General features: G+C 25.6%; 1 protein-coding gene across 1 annotated transcript in view; it reads right to left on the bottom strand.

Annotated features, from left to right (window-relative positions):
* Positions 1 to 11,200, bottom strand: part of Calpc (calpain C) — a 37,331-nt gene extending 26,131 nt beyond the window's left edge. Inside the window, exons 1-2 of the mRNA XM_074244953.1 lie at positions 10,867 to 11,200; positions 155 to 298 (exon numbers count right to left, since the gene is read on the bottom strand). Coding sequence (XP_074101054.1) covers positions 155 to 298; positions 10,867 to 10,875 — 153 coding nt within the window. The 5' untranslated portion in view covers positions 10,876 to 11,200. The remainder of the gene's footprint in view (positions 1 to 154; positions 299 to 10,866) is intronic.
* Between the last annotated feature and the right edge of the window lie 7,301 nt (positions 11,201 to 18,501).

Below are 18,501 nucleotides of genomic sequence, written 5' to 3'. Positions count from 1 at the left end.
ACTAAAAAAAAAAAAAAAAAAAAAAAAAAATATTAACTTGAATGAAGGGGGGTAGCCACTGTAAAATTAAAAAATTCAAATTAAGATGATTTTTTTTTTCTGTGTAGTAATAATTGCAATCAAATTTATATTGATTTATTTGAATAAATCATACCTTTGGTCTTTTCCACTGAAACTGAAATGGTGGTGTCTGATGATAGAAAACTGAGGCCTGAGTTGCCGGAAATTCAGGATCCTCCCACAGTTCACCGCGTTTCAAGCACGCCCGCTTGATCCGCTCGTACTCACTCATCACGTCCTGAAAAAAATGTAATATAATTAAATTAAAACTATAATCCGACAATTTAATTATATGGGTAGCTATAAAAATTAATCACTCGTACTTTAAGAGTACAATGCATATTTTTTATTTAATTACATATTTTGGATAATTATATGCATATATGTTGGGGTGTGAAAAAATTTATTTTAATTATTCTTAGAGTATTTTTATAGATTAACAATAATAATACTTTTTTTTTATTTAAAAATTTTTTTAAAAAGAAAATTTGGTTTCATTCTAAAATATATTTTCTCAGTAATTTTTTTAATTTTTTAAAATTTTTTGTAATTATTTTTTTTTTAATTTGTTGCAATTATTTTTTTTTTAATTTCTTGCAATTATTTTTTATAAAATTTGACTTACACTGGAAAAAAAAATTGACTCGAGAATTCTTGAATTATGAAAATAATTTTAAAGAGCTCATTGTTTTGATTTAAGCAGAAAAATTTTTAAACTAAGAAATTTTTCTTGATTTAAGTAAATTTTATTCGATTTTGTTGGCTCAAAAATTTTTCTATTGAATTTTAAATGACAATCAACATTATTCTGTCAAAATTCAATATAGTTACTTTTAAAAGGCTTTGATGTGTAATTTTTATAATTGCTTCTCGTTAAAATTTTCAAATTTTATTTTACAACTTGAGAAAGTGGAAGAAACGTTAATCCATTCTTTGAAAGTAAAGTCAAAGTATGAAAATCTACTTAGTTAAATTGTTAAACTCTAATAAAAATCAGCAATTCAAGTGTAATAATTTTTTAAATTACCCACATTTTAATGATAAATACGCATCAAATATTCAAGGCTTTAAACCATAAAAAATGTTATTACTCAAAAAAATTTCCTTTCAAAATCAATAAAAATTCCACATTTTATAGAATACAAAAAAATTAATGTTTTTAACCTAAAGCTACTCTTTCGTAAAAATTTTTAAATAAAAATGTAAAATTGACTTTGATTGATTAATTAAAAATAATCTTAATCTTTAATCTGGAAATTAAAACAAAAAAATGAGGATTATTAAGTATTAAATAATAAAATAAAAGTGTATTAAACAAAAAATGATTAACAAAGTATGTTGTGTGTTATGCAATGTTTGATGTTGCGTATAGATTTCCCAGGAGTACCCACGCACAAAGTTCCTGCGGTTGACCTCGATAAACAAGTATGATGACGAGTTTCTTTAGATTATCGAGGTCAGCACCCTCTAACAACTCTTACATTTCTTCCTTCCTTTTTATAACTTCCTATACTTCCTGATATTCCTCCTCGCATTTTAACGCCTCACTTTATGCTACCATAATCATTATCTTCCCCAAGCTCTTTAGCGCAAGTTAATCCAGATGAGACCAGGTTAATTCTTCTTCACGATGAGACTAGAACTTTTTCTATTTTATGCTCTACGTTCTGGTATTATCATTTTTTCTCTACTTATAAGAATTAAACTTTTTTACAAAACAAGGAAGAAAAGAATTGCTTGGAGCAATTAAGTATTAAACATAAATTACATCAGAGCTTGGTATATTATAAAATATATAGAGATGCATCGTGGAATTCCAGAACACTACAAGTATAAAGGCGTGTTAAGAAAATTTAACTATTGTTTTTTGTATTTTTTTTTTTTCAAGGTGTAATTGTTATTAATATCTTGCGTCAGGTCTCAGGCCTTAACTTAAGTCTTATCATCACTTACGTTGGAGCTGAGGTGAAAGTTATAATTTATAATTATTACTAATTTCTCAAACGGTTTTAATTTATCAATTTGTCATCGTTACGGCAAACGGTAAAGAAAATGAAATTATAATTATTATTTTTATTTTATATTCAATATACGAAGCGCTATTCAATTCGATTGATATACTTCTCACGCAAATTTAGTCTAGTAATAATTCTCGATACTTTCACGAGTTCCGATGATTTTAAATTACTGTCCTGAATTTTCTCAACCGTGAATTACTACGCGTCATTGCCAGACAGAATTATTCCAAAAGAGTAATTGGTTTTTTTTTTTATTTTTGTTATTCTATATAGCTTCTAGACATGTTCTATTGTAATTGTTACGTGACAAATATATTGAATTTTTATCAATATTATACATTTTTTATGCAAATGTAAATAATTAAATTTATTCATCGCTGTAACATGATTGAATTTGAATAGAAATGATCAATTTATTAATAAAATATGTTGAAACATGACCAGAAAATTATTTATGACTATATGGACTGGACTAGGTAAAAAAAAATTGAACATTTTTTTCTTTTAAAGATATATTAAAAATTTAATTCAGGATGAAAAAAAAAATCATTGGCAAAATTTAAGCCCTTAATATTAACGTTAAAAGGTCTATCATCGCAATTTTTTATTTTTTTTCTGAACGTATTTTTTTTTTTTATAATTTTTAAAACATCGAACGAAAAAATTAAAACAACATAAATTTTTACAGAAAATGGAATGCTCTACAAAAGTGGTCCAATTAAAAATTTTTTTTACCAAAGCTATTTCTATTTAATGAAGCCTCGAAGATTAATCTATTTTTACGATTTTATTTAAAAAAGTTGGAATTATATAATTAGTAAAAAAACTAATTTTACAAATTGAGTTTATTGAATAATTATTCAGGAGTTATACACTTAGTGTGAAATTTAAATAAAATCAATTTTTTTTTTCATTTTTCGATACGTAATACCTTTAAAAATGACCTAACAAAATTTTTAATCGATATCTCAAATAGTTTTTAGCATTAGCGACAGAAAAATGCGTTTTTCGAATTTGCTGCTGTAATTACTCGGAGACAAATGATTCGATCACTATCGAATTTTTTTCTATATGTTCTGTATATAGTTCCCCATACAATGACCAACCAATTTTTTGATCTGATCAAAAATCGAATTTTGGCAGGCCAAAAACAACCAAAATTTTGAGGTAAAATTCAACTTTTATTTTTTAAAAACGCCGCGGGAAAAAAATCGGAGATCGCGTATAACTTAAAAAATGTTTAATTTTTTTCTTTAAAAATTTTACTGTGTACTCTTAAAATATGTATAAATTTTTTATACCCTCAAAATTTTTAAAAAATTGATACAGTAGTTTTCTTAATTCCCAAAAATCACCTTTTTCTTAAGGCTGTCACAATAGGTCCCTTAAAGTCGATAATAATAATGAAAAATTGATTTTTTTTGCTTTAAAATCTGAAGTTATGAGATTACTTGCCTCAGAAAAATGAAAGCTATAATTTTTTGACAATAAACGCTTATCAATCTTCATGATTAATTTTTCTTCTTTTGAGGTAATTTTTAGTACATACTGTGAATTGGTAATTTAGTGAGATTATTTTTCCAAAGTGAAAGACACTTGACATTATTCAGTTGAAGATTTAAGTACTTATCTATTTATCTCGAGTATATTCCAGTCAAGTATTTGATATACATTTATTAAAATACTTGTCAAGTATAACAAATCTATCTTTCAACCTACTTCAGCTGAAACTCCGAATACTTTCAAATAAATTTATTAACTAATAAAGGTTTAATATCTTATACATTAAAAAATAAGCTAGAGTTTTACTACTTCTAAGATATATAATATATATTAACTATAATAATGTATAACCGTAATATATTGTGTATAATATTTCTTCTTAGTCGTAAACACTACAAGAATAGTTGAAATTAAGATCAAACCATTGAAATATAAAATAAAATTTATGGGTTAAATATTCTCTTTATTTAATTGTAATTATGTTCTTTAGTAATAAATAATGCAATAAAGATAAGATGTTAAGAGGCTAGATAATGTTAAAAGCTGCAATGAAAAATACGATCCATCTATTCATGACCTTGAAAGAAACAATGAAGTAAAGGTAATAATTATTACTTAAAACTCCGTTATTTTCAGGTGCAAATATGATACGAATAGTAGTATTATTCGTATGGTGAACTGAATTTAATTTGAATTAAGAAGGGTCATAGTGCATCAGGGCACTACAAACGTACACACGAGAATTCTCTCTTATGCTATATACTCATGTTTGTTTCCCGTTACGAGTAGCAAGACTGTGTTTATAACGGATATATATTTTAATTCGCATTGTCTTATTATATATATAAATGTATACTCCCCCTCTTATTATAATTTTAAGAAAATTTTATTTATTTTTTAGACTAAAAATGTTTTATTGCAAACGTTCTAATAAATTGAGCTTACTACTTAATAAAGATTAATTTAGAATTAAAATTGATCATTTTTTTATAATTTCAAATTCTGCTAGTGTTGATAAAATGTTTATTACATTAGTGATAAATTAATGATTTAAAACAAAAAAAAAAAAAATAAATTAAATCATAACTAAAAAAAATTTGAAATAATTATATTCTTTAAAAATTACAACTAAGTTAGACAAAAAACAAAAAAAAAATTACATTATATAATCCGTGATGAAAATTGGAAAAATTACAGTTTCAGATTGTAATTATTACACCTAGAAAAAAAAAATTCACTTGAAACAAGTAAATAGTTTTAAAGAATTTCATTTCCTTGATTTGAGTAACAAAATTCTTAAACTAAAAAATTTTTCTTAGTTTAAGTAAATTTTACTTGATTCGAAAATTTTTCGTTTTGATCCAAGACAATAAAACTATTCAAAATTATTTTTTGGCTTAAGAATTTTTCTCTTGATTAAAGTTAATTTTTTTTTTCTATGCAGATTTTATGAGAATTATATTGTAGAATGTAATATTTACATTGAAAGCTCTGGAAATTAACATTGAAAGTTTGAATTTGGAAAAATTTTAGATTTTTAATTTATACGTAATGATAAACCATAAATAATTTTCTGCACTCTAAATTGATAAAAAAAATCAATTTATTTCGAAGATAAATAGATAAAAACATGTAAAAAAATTATTTAATGTCCCATATGTCCATAGTAAAAAATTTTGCTTCAAAAAAATTTGCTCAAAAAAAAAGTTGTGTCCAATTAAAAGAAATAAGAACAGAAAGAAGTGTTAAATTTACTCATAAAAGTATCAAATTGTTAACGCAAAAATGTTTAATACAAAATTTTTTGACGCATTGCGACGCAAAATTTTTTAATCTGCAATAAAAAATGGATATCGAAAAAATATTAAGCTTAAAAATTTTACAGTTACTATGTATTAAAATGGCGCAGTCGTTTTTTTAATGAAAATATTTCTTGAGTTTTACATTATTAGTTTCAAGTAAAAAGAAAAATTGACAGTATGCTTATTAATTTTATGCGCCGAAAATAATGATTTATAATTTCCCTTATTTTATAATTTACAATAAAAAAAAACATAAATTCGGAGCTGGACAAAAAAGGAGAAAAATAAAAAGTTTATGATTTAAAAAATTTCTAATTTTCGTGGCAAGCAATCAATTAAATATTTAAAGTAAATAATAATTAATAAAGTAATATTACGAACACTAAAATATATATGAACATAATTTTAATTGAATATACAGCCTTCAGCAGAATAAAACACTTTTACTGACTAATAAAATGAAACTATTAATGCGTTACAATAATTTTTCTGATAATATTTATTGCAAATTAATATTAATGATAAAATTAGTAATACTAATAGAAATGAATCTCGATCATTATTTACTATAAATTATAATTAATATAAATAATAAAAAGTTTATTAGTATATTGTAATTGATATATTATAAGATAAAATTATAATGCTCCAGACATATCTTACAAGAAGATGGAGACGTGAAGAAATGTACATGAACTCATGGCCTTAGCGTGTAATAGTTGTTCCGCGAGTTCTCTTATGCACAAGTAAAGGATCTTGAACCTTAAAATATCTTAGTATTATTGTAATATCTCTTTCTTATTATTATTACTTAAGCTTTAATCCCACAATGTATAGTTTACAGTATATACTATCAGGAGTTTAACATCCAAATAAAATAATTAAAATAATTCTCTTCTATTATTTACTTTTATCAACATCCAGATCAATAAAAATATCATGTCCAGCCCTTTGATCATTTAATAGGTAAATCCATTGTTTGCTAACCTTTAATCTCTGGTTTGGTTTATACAGTATGAAGACATCCTTTGTCTACCTTTTTGTTTTGCTTTTGTTCTTCGCTGACGTGGTCAAGATGACCTTGAGTGTATGTGGTCGTGGTTCGTCGTAATAGAGCTTACCCTTTATTTATTTTATATATAATGCCTTATTTATTTATTTTTTTCATCAATTTTTTGTTTATGTTATCATTACATAAATAATTTATTTTTGACATCAATTTTTTGGTGTAAAATTAATTATATTGAAATTGAACACTTTTTGAGTAGTAAAATGCTAAATTTCAAAACTAACTATTAAAAAAACTACCATTTAATAGCCGAAATGGAAGTAGAGTTCCGACTTAAATAAAATTACAACAAAAATAATACAAATAATTCAATCACATTGATAGAATCTCTTTTCTCTGATTTAAAACAAGTGCAATAGTAAAATTTCATTAAATATCTTCAGACGAATAGATTATTTTAAGTCTAGGAAAATGAAATAACAAGAAAATTAAAGCTCATTTAAATGCAACTTACAAAAATTCGATAAATTATTTCATTAAAAAGTTATCCGCGAAAAAAACTCCCAAAATATAAATTTTTACACAGAAAAAAAAAATTTCTTGAACCAAGAAAATTTTAAAGAAGACCGAAGTTATTTTGGAGCAAGAAGAAATTTTCTTGGCTTAAAAAATTTAACTTCATTCAAGAAATTTTCAATCTTCCTTAAGATTTTCTTGATTTAAGAAAATTTACGCTTGACTCAAGACTTTTTTCTTTCTACCTACGATTTTGAAAATTTTGAAACCCTATAATTTCTGTTGTACTTGACTGATTAAGCTCATCTTTGAACTTGACCTTGGTATTCGTCTAAAAATTAAGTATGTTGAGTTTGGAGAAGATCCATCATGAATTAAAGACGCTACACAGTAAATAATTTTGCGTCAACGTGTAAAAAAATTTTTGTGTTAAAAATTTAAGACTTTTATGTGTAAATTTAACATTTATTGTATTAAATTAACACGAAAAAGTGTTAAATATTTAACACAAAATTTTTTGACGCATTGACGCAAAATTTTTTACTGTGTAGCGTCTTTAATTCATGATGGATCTTCTCCAAACTTAACATACTTAATTTTTATACGAATACCAAGGTCAAGTTCAAAGATGAGCTTAATCAGTCAATAATTAGATTTTTATGAGATCTACTAAAAAGTATGAGACTGTATGCGGGTTAATTTAATTCAGACATACATTTGATTGGATTAATATCATATACAATTATCGACTTAAAACTTTATCAGCAAAGCCGTAAAATAAAAAATAATTAGTCGAATATCGAGTGCTGTACTTGAATTGAAATAAACTTTCTACTGATCGTTAATTTCATGCGCATCATCTTATAGTTTAAGTGTAGTATGCCTACAGGTGAAAGAACTTTGTAAAAAGTATTATACACATTTCTGTTATGTTTGAGTTACTCACATGTAATGATCAGTATAAGCACAAGTATCATCATCATCATCATCATAATATATACTTATAACTTACAAGACATACTCACACATGTATGCATTATATACATGATTATGTATCTGTATATTGAATCAAGTCGAGCTGATGCTTGGATTGTTGTTGTGTTGTTGGTATGGTATTTTGTGTGTTTCGAGGTCGGGAGAATAAGAAGTTAATATAAGACGGACCCGGTTTTGTCAAGACTCTCAATTCTGTTTCAGATTGATATCAAAATATTCTCTTCAAATTTATTGTTTTAAAAAGTTTTTGGTTGCTTTAAATTATTATTTATAACAATTATTCTTTCAATGATTATATTTTGTTTATAATTTTATTGAAAATTATGAATTTTTAATATTCGAATTATCTATCAAATTAACAAATTTTATATTAATGAAGGCTTGAAATTTTAAACTAAGTTTTAAATTAAAACTGTTTTGTCTTGTATAAAATTTACGGAAATGATTTAAAATTATATTGAAAAAAAATTTTTTTTAATCGACAATTAATTTTTTTAAAAATTGGTGGGCTGGTTTTTAGCAATTACGAATTTTCCCCCACTTCTATTATTGATTGAATTATATGTTTTGTAATTTTTTTTAAGGTTCGAGTTCTAACGAAGAAATTTTTAAAAATAATAAAAATAAATTTTAATAGTAATAAAATTTAAATTTATTAAAAATGAAAAGATTTTCTTGATCAAAATTTATTAACTAATATAACAAATTGTATATCTGGTAATTAATAACAAAAATATATATTATACTCACTCTCTTCAACTGAATTAGTGAAAAATCATTAATTGATAGTTGATAATTTCTCTTTCACAATCTCCAAAGTATACTATTAGTAATTAGTTGTCATTAAATTTTTTAATTAGTGAAAACGGTTCTATTTCCAATTAGTAAAAGTGATTTTTACTAATTCTGCACCCTAAAAAAAATTAACCTGGCTCAAGAAAAAAATTCTTGAATTCAAAAAATCCTCCGAAGAGTTTCATCGTCTTGATTTAAATAGTAAAATTCTTAAACTGAAAAATTTTTCTTGGTTTAAATATATTTTACTTAATTTCGTTTTTAAAAATTTAAGAATTTTTTTATTGAAATCAAGTTAATTATTCTTTCACTAGATTGAATTTGAAACTTTTGATTTTTTGTATTAATAAAAGATAACTAATCATTTAAAAGGAAAGTCTAAAGATTTACTAAATTTTTAGTAGACTTACACTGTAACTACAAATTTTTTGGTAAAAATGAAGTTATGCGACATTTCAAATTTTTAGAAATTTTTTTTTGAAAAAATTTCACTCAAAAAATAAAAAAAAAAAAATTGTCACATGTGAAAAACTTGAAAAACTATAAATGCAATTTTTTATAAATATCTTTTTAGGTGTAATTTAATTAATAAAAAAAAATCAAAAATTTTTAGATGTCTTCTTCAGTGTCATATTTTTTGAAGTAATTTTTATTTCAATAAAAGAAAATTTCACTAATTTAGTTTTAAAGAGTACACAAAAAAAAATTTACTTAAATCGAGTGTATATATACCCGAGTCAGAATAATGAGCCTACAGGACAAAATTTTAAATTGTTTTGATTGATATTTTTATCTTTGATTGTTTTGATTGATGTAACTTCACAAAATACACTCATATAAATATTAAATAGTACAATACAAATAAATTTAAATTGCAACTAAAAAAATTATCGATAAAAAAGACCTTAAAAATTTAATAACATCCATCAAAACAATAAAAAATCGTCCTGTAGGCTCATGTAGGTTCATTATCCTGACTAGCTATAATTTTGAAGAACTTCATCTTCTTGTCTTGAATAGAAAAATTCTCAAGCTAAGAAATTTTTCTTGATTCAAGTTAATTTTTTATTGAAGTGTTTATATAATTTTTTATATGTACAATTTCTTTGATATTTTCTAATAAAAAAAAATTGTTGATTACACCTTTGATTATTGAAAAAAAAAAATTCTAATTACAAATTGATCCCGTAAATATTGAGTAACAAGCACCAAACAATAAGGCAGTAGTTAAAACCTAAAAGCCACGTGACAAGTATACATAATCCCGGTAAATTATATAGAATGCCGACAGGTATTATTATACAAACTATATAAATAAAAAAGGTATTCTTTTGACATACGAAGAGTAGTTGAACGCCTACACACGTTAGCTATAATTGCAATACGCCTTCGCAAATCGTTTACACTCACCCGTACCGGTGATCAACAATTGATTGGCTCGGAGAATCGCACAAACGTCTTTCTTTGTAACCACATATGGATAACTTCTCTTCATTATCCTCCTACGATTAGCTTTGTACATTATATACATTAAAATTACCCCTCATCCTCAATTAATCCGTCAATTAATTAATTGGTGTATACATTAACTCTTACTCGATAAGTATATTCATTTATTCCCAGTTTCTACTCATCTTAAATTATTAACGAGGTGAAGATCATAGAAACTTTATTTGCTTATTATTATCATCATCATTATCAACTATTATATTAGTTAATTACAGTTGTAACTGCATATGATCTCTTTTTGTCGAGCTTGGATCTAAAAAGCGGAAACAACCCGAATAATTAATATAGAATAATAAGAATATTAGTATAAGAATTAAATACCGGTACATACGGCTAGAAGAGAAATTGCGATCGAATGTTGGTTGTTGGTCCGCGTGCGTGTCGAGTTAAGAATAAAAAATACGGGTCTCGGCAGAGCGTGACACGAAAGTTTCGACCTCGCTCTTAACTTAAGAGTTGAGGTGAAAATTTTATTTACACCGTTTTATTCTTATTATCCTTACCGTTTACCCTTTAATAGCTTACGCAATTCCCTCTAATTATTTTGCCTTCTATTTCACATTTCATTATGCCAGTGACATAATGTCTCGTTACTCATTATATTATCATTAGCAATAATTATAATATTTTCTAATTAATTAACTAAACAAATACTTACGTTCACCATTCGTATTTTTATTAATAATCGTCTTAAAATATTTTATTTTTATCGATAATTTAAATCCAGACAGGGCCCCTAGGACCCACACTTCCGTGAAACTTCACGTGACACGTGTATCAATACTCCAAAAATCGATAATAAAAACAATAAAGAATTTTACTTCTTAAATTTTCGCGAACACACGGTCATTTATTTTCGGCAGAATGGCGGGAAAATAATAACACAAAAACACAAGACACAGTTTGTATTTTAAATTGTTTTGTTTAGAAGAAATTATTGTAAACAAAGTGAACAATCTTTTGAACAAATAGACACAGGTTGAATAAAACCGATCGTTTGAATCCACGAGAGAAGACTGCCAGATCTGGTCACAATCGTCGGTTGTACACCTCCACCTCTTCGGTGTAATTTTCCCTCTCACTTTGCTCTGTAATTACGGAGATTTTGTGTCTCTTTTTAACTCAAGCCCTTCCCTCCCGACATTTATCATCCTTTCTCTTTTCCCCCGCCATTGTTTCGTAAATTATTCCTACGTTATTTTTACAACTTGTTACGATTTATTTGTACAATTTATTACATTCATTAGACTAAATAATGCGAATATGTGTTTGAATCAGAAGGATGATTAATTTAAATGGGTGTTTGAGACCGTTTTTTGCTGAAATTTCAAATTTGAATTCGGTCATGCGCAGGAGGGTTTTACGGTTGTGCGCAGATCTACTGCGCAGGAGGGAAAATTTAAAATCGCTGATTAAGAAGCATGTTTTAATGTGACTTTGCGAAAAAGTTGAAGCATTTTACATTTTGTTTTTTCAATATATAGATTATGGAAAAATTTTAGGGGTTAAAATGCTTATATTCTGATTTTTGAATGAACATTTGGATAAATCACTTGTCACCATACGGATGGTTATGATGAAATTGTTCTTATCGTCTGCAGAAAAATTATTTACAAAGCGGGAAGAGGTTAAATCATTTTTTTAGATTTTTTTTTTTTTACAGAGTACGTACAAACACAAGGATTTTGAACAGTGAAGTTCTAATTGGATTATTAATAAAAAAGTTATAAGTGAATAAATCGAAAAAAAAAAAATAACTGTCCGAAAATTCAATACGTTTTTAATAGCTAATCAAAAAAATTTCCAAGTTTGTGTGGAAAAATTTTTCGATAGGTACTGAAAAATTTTTCAAAATTGAGAAAATCAAAAATTAAAATTTTTGAACTTGCTCGATTTTCCGCGGAGTGCTCCACATTAATGCTATGTTTGTTTTCTAAAAACATGAAGAAAATAACAAAGGTATACTACCAGCTAATATTACTTATACTAATTTTTGGAGTTAAGAATAAAATGTGAGTTGATACCATATCATACTCATGAACAATATGAACAATATGCGATCATATATTTTATCTTATACTTCAAAATCTATGTAACTATATGTATAGCGCAAGGAAATATGCCTAAAAAAATTTTTTTTCGCATGTGTATTTTTCCATGCGGATAGAAGCATACTTCTCGAGTGATCCTGGTGACGTTTAAAGTAAGAATTACTAAGCTAGCAAATATTGCCAAACAGATAATACTGATAATCATACAAAACTTAAGTGAATCCAGTTCATTTAACAAAATCAACGTCACAAACATGTAATACGCATCAAATGTTATTCTTGATATGATATACAGAATTATCATCAAAGTTGGAATTGCATAAAAGTCTGCAATTTAATCACAAATGTCACATAGTTCCATAATCACATAATTCACACAAATTATATCCTCAACTACAGATTCGCGTAATAAAATTTTCGAGCGAAGTGTTGTTCGATAGTAATTTTTAATATTTATATCCCCGACTTGAAGAATTATCTCGTTACTGAGTTTGAATAACTGGAAAATTATTTCTAGAAAAATTGAATATTGAATTAAAACCCAACTACTTATGAGAGATGGTGTAATCCACATAGCTACTGAATACGGATTGTTAATGAAAAATTCAGCTACAAAATTGAAGGAACACAGAACAAAATTGATTATGAAGATAGTATATAAACGAGAATCACTTCTGAAATTGTATTTATTACAACTCTTCAAATTTTCATAAATATTTATCAACCCGTTTACGATATTTACAATTTTCTTCTGCTGCAAAATATGATTCAGCCAAATTACAATAAGAACTAAAGTTCCATATAATATCAAAACGACTTCACTTTTATCGACCAAATCTGAATCCACGTACCCATCTGTGTCCAGTCCTAATATTATTATCGTTGCACAGTACGTGGTCATAATAATTATCAGTAAAATGTTGTAGAAATATCCAAATTTTGATACTTCTAATAAATTTTCGTGATTATTATTCTGATTTTGAGCTGCTAAAATTTTATTCATATTAACTTTCCAAGGTAATAATCCGAGCACTTTAAAAACTAAGAATAAACTATAAAATTTAAGCTTGTTTCGTAATGAATTGAAGCTATCTTTATGAGAATTTTCACGTTTGTAAAATATTTTTTGCTGCCTTTCAAAGACTGCCCTTTGAACTGTTCCGTAAGGCATAATCATTGCTGAAAAACCAACTTTACCAATTGAAGTTATCAATTTTTTGCTGTATATTGCACAATTGTAGTTGTTGACTAGATGTTAGTTCTTTGAATGCCTGACTGAGATTGTATCTTTAAATCGAAATATATTTTTTATCAATATTTTATGTATTGCATGCTTTAAGCGTGAAGGTTATACTGGAAAGAGTTAAAATCGATTTAATTAGGCTTTAATTGTTGTTATTAGAAAGAAAAAAATGTTGGTGGTGCATTTATGTTTTTAATGAAGAATATATAATTGAAAGTTTAGAAATTGTTTTAAACAATGTGGTTTTTTTGTAAATAATATTGTAAAAATTAGAAGTTTTCCAAAGGCAGGAGGTTCTTCAAAATTAAAAACTAAAATTAACTTTGTATTTTTTTGGAGTTGTCAATCATCTGCAGAGCTGAGTGAAGACGAGCCAGCAACTGAAATTAATATTGCCAAAATTTAGGAAATGTATTTTCTTAAACTTGATCATTTGCCCTGACGGATCATTAACCCTTTAATGTTCGGTCTTGAATTCCCACTCTTAGTTTGAGTTATCTGTCTTTTTCTTTAAGTGAGAGAGCTGTAGTCTTTTAAAAAAAAATTAATTTGAATCAAGAGAAAAATTCTTAAACCAAGAAAATAATTTTGAAGAGTCTGATTGTCTTGAACCAAGACGAAAAATTCTTGAATCAAGTAAAATTTATTCAAACCAATAAAAATTTCCTAGCTTAAGAATTTTTCTACTCAAATCGAGAAAATTAAATTCTTCAAAATTATTTACTTGATTCAAGTAATTTTTTTTTTTTCTGTGCACAACCGTATAACGGACTATGATTGGCTCTCTCCCCTAACAGCTCACACCGGAAATTCTTTGCGACTCCAGAACCTTAAAGAGTTGATTTCTATATGAATGTACAATAATGATCTTGGAAATGTTGGATTAATTTGGATATTTGAATAAAAAAAAAGTTCAAGTAAATAAAAAAATTTGAATTTACTTCCCACATTTATTTATTATCATACATTAACTGTTTGCATCTACCCTCTTACATGTGCGGTGATTAACACAATTAGGGAATTTGTTACACTTTCCAAAATAATAATCAGTCATTTCAGAAATTTTTTGACTTTTTCATTTTTTTATTTTTTTATTGGTAATTAGTTGCATCATTAATTCTATAATTCTTATGTCTTATAATTATCATGATTATCCATTAAAATATATTCAGTTTCAAGTGAAGTTCTGTTGTATATTAATAAATATTTAAAATTGCAAGAAATTTATTGTTAAAAATATATTTTCTTTCTGCGTTTTATCGTAGGCCAATTTAAGTGTACAGCACAATAATTATTATTAATAATTCTGCTCATTGATTCGTTTTACTTATGCTTCATTTATTAAATTTATTAAATCTTACATTTCCCTCACTTTTTAATGCAATTGACAGTCTTTACAGTATCAACCAATTGCTTTTATTGACTCTGTGTTGCAAATTAAAAAAGTATTTGCCTTATCGTTTGTATTTACTCATGTAGTGTATCATTTATCATTTATCTTCACTTTATCTTTATAAGTCATCAAAAATTACTTGCAATTATTTATATTTTGTAGCTACGATTATCATAGAGTAGATTAAAAGCGCACAAAAGTGAATGCAGTAGTGTTTTCAGATTTTATAAAGTTTTATGTTATACAATGCCATGCTATTTTCATTCTACGCATGTACAATTGAAGATTATAATAATAAGTGATTACTTAAAAAAATTGACCTAAGAAAAAAATAAGGAATTTTTATTTAAATTATTTTCTCACTTTCTTATAAGTACAATTATTTATCGTTTTATTAATAGATTCTTTTTTAACATTTGGATGAAATCACATTCTCCAAATAATCGATTGTCTGTTGCTGAAATAGTTGCATACAATATGTGGGGGCATAACAATAAATTAATCGATTATTATATCCGATTAAAATCATACAATTGAATTTTAGATTTAATTTCCAAATATTATTATTTATTATAATCATGAATGTAAAATTCAAAAAAATTTTTTAAAATTGGTTATTAAATACTTTGATTGTCAATGATTGTCATTGTCTTTCAGGAGTGCATTCAATTCTCTAGTTTTAAATTTTGATATGTTAATTACAAAACATTTTTTAAGGTTTGACTTGAGTTTCTTTTTTTATGAGTTATTAAAATTCAAACTTTATAAATTTATATTTTGACTAATAAAAAAGAATTTTTTTTTTTTTTTTTAATTTTCTAACAAAGTTTCGACAAACGAAGAATAGAAAAAATAAAGAATAGTTGTTATTGATTTTACATTTATTTTTCCACTGATAATATTTCTTGTTCTGACAACAAAACTTGGTATTGTTCTGCTAACAATAAATGGTATTTTGCTCAGAACTATAGATATATTGATTGTCACAATACTTAGATTTATATTTAGTACAGTCGGAGTGGTCAGAACTCAAAGTGACCTACTTTTGGACGTTATTTTCAATTTTGATGGCTGTTGCAATTGATAAAAAATAAAATAACTAGTATCGATTATAATATTTTTACTATATCTACCCGTGCAAAAAAAAATTATGATTCAACATGAATTTAATATTGAAATTCATATTTTGACGCAAACATGAATTAGTTATGAGATTAATCTATATTTGAAATTGATTTGTAGATAGAAATTAGCACTTCCGATCCTGTTTCAGAATTTTAATGAAGCTTAAAAATACTATGTATGAAATTTATCCTAAATATTATTAAATCTTTATTAAAATTCTGATGTGCTAATTTCTATCTACAATTCAATTTAAAATTTGGATTGATCTCAAAACTAATTTGTTTTTGTATTAAAATATGAATTTCAATTTTAAATTCATTCTGAATCAGAATTTTTCTTTGCGCGGGTACTAATAATTGACAATAATGAATTTAAATATTTTATTAAACAATTGTATTATCAGAAAGTGTATTATTTTGATTTATCGATGTAATTTTTATTTTGTTAGAAACAATAATTTTTCATACATATTTGTGAAAATTAAGTGTCACGCGTTTTGATAGTAGATAAAGCAAACATTTTTTTTTTATAATGCCAATAATAATATCTATAATTTAAGGAATCGTGTAAATGGCTCTGTTGTTGGGTTCAGTGTTTGTTATGAAAAATAAAATAAAAATAAATGATTGGTTCTAGCGATTATTTTCCATAAAAAAAATTTCAAAGCCATTTTTTTTAAAGAAAATTTCTTAAATAAATTAAATAGTCACAATATAATAATTTATTAAATTATAATCTTAATTTTCGAGTAAAAATTGAAAAAATTCTCCTTGCAAAAGCATTATTAACAACTAAGCCTTTCTTAAAATTAATTTCTATAAGCTTAATTATTTTTTTTAAAGCTCAAATTAACAAATTTAAAACTATAAATTCTATGTTTTAAAATATAAGCAATAAATTATCAAAAAAATTTTTTTTTATTTTTCTGCAACGGTATATTTAACTAGAGCATCCAAATGCACTCAAAAAACACAAACTTAAAAATCTAAACAATAAAAATACAAGGTAAAAGCCTCCAAATATCTCAGCTGTACGAGGTTATTCGCTTAAATTTTAAGGGCACTTAATTTTGTAGTCTTCAAACGCTTAACACATGAATCATTAATGCATAGAAATGGAAAAAAGTGATAAGTCATTTGCCCGACAGGTGGCTGTATAATTCCACCGCTGTTTTATTTCTCGCTTGTGCATGTTACTTATCATGCAACTAAATAGTTAAGTGTTTAGTTACATTACTGAAAATCTAGAGTATAAAGAATTGATTATGAAAGCAATTATGCAATTACCACTTAGAATTTCTATTAAGAATTGAGGATTGATTGTAAAGTTTTACTCAATGGAAAAAGTTGTTTATTAAATTGAATGCACAGCTATTGTTATTGGTATTATTTATAATGTAATGATTGCAGTAATTTGATTAAGTGAGTTGTTATTTTTAATTTTTGATTAAATACCTATAGACTCTTTTTTGAGACGATCGTGTTAAATTCGGCGACCAGCACCTCTTTTTATTATTAATATTGTTTACATTGATTATATTCATTCATTTAATCTTGAATAGTTAATATCTCTTTCATTGACGTAACTTTTGTTTGTTTATTTTCGTATTGCACAATGCGAAAAATGAAATTGCTTTGTGAATAATATATATTTTTATAAATATCTCCATATATTAGACCAATTAGATACTTTAATATATTTATAAATATACGTCCGGTAGATAAATAAATTGTCTTCTATATGTATCATTACAGGTACAAAAACGGTCTATTTGTGACCTTATGTGAGTCAGTAATATATTTTATACTGCAGCTAAGTCATCTGTTTAATTAAGGTCATTGATTATTTGGGTATAAGGTCATTTATATATTATTAAAAGGCCAGTGTAGTTTAAAGCATTTGATTAGCGTCGATAAAATAAATTATGTGTTTCTTGACATTTCTTCGAACAATCAAACTTAGCCGATGATGACCGAGGTTTGTAAACAGTCTTTAGGCTTCGATTGAAAATTTGATTTTTTTAAGTTATGTTCTTTGATTTCATCATCACAGGTTTCCGTGTAAAAAAAAAATCGTCTTAAAATTGTCGTTTGTTCAAAATCTTAAACGTGACACAAACCAAGACTTTTTTAAAACGCCAAAAAAAAAAAAAAAAATTCCGAGAACAGATTTTTGGAATTTGGTTCTCGAATTTTTAATGAAAATAAGACGATATCACAGCGACAGCTCCAAAAAATTATTATAGAGAGTCTTAAAATAGTCTTGAAATAATTTAAAAATCGTCTTAAAAAAATTTTAAAATAGTCTTAAAAAAATTTTTCAAGACTATTTTATGATGATCTAACAGCAACAGAGCCCCGGAACATTAAAACGGAGCGTCTTAAAAAAATCTTAAAATTGTCCGATAATAAATTTTCAACAATTTCAAATTCAATTTAAAAAGAGCGTATTCAAAATTGTAGTAGTTAGAAAGTCGTAAAA

This window comes from Cotesia typhae, unplaced genomic scaffold (genome assembly GCF_013202065.1).
Source record: "Cotesia typhae breed Kobodo isofemale line unplaced genomic scaffold, CoteBio_Ctyphae contig_44, whole genome shotgun sequence".
In the NCBI taxonomy this organism is placed as follows: Eukaryota; Metazoa; Arthropoda; class Insecta; order Hymenoptera; family Braconidae; genus Cotesia; species Cotesia typhae.
This window is presented reverse-complemented; position numbering and strand designations above follow the sequence as displayed.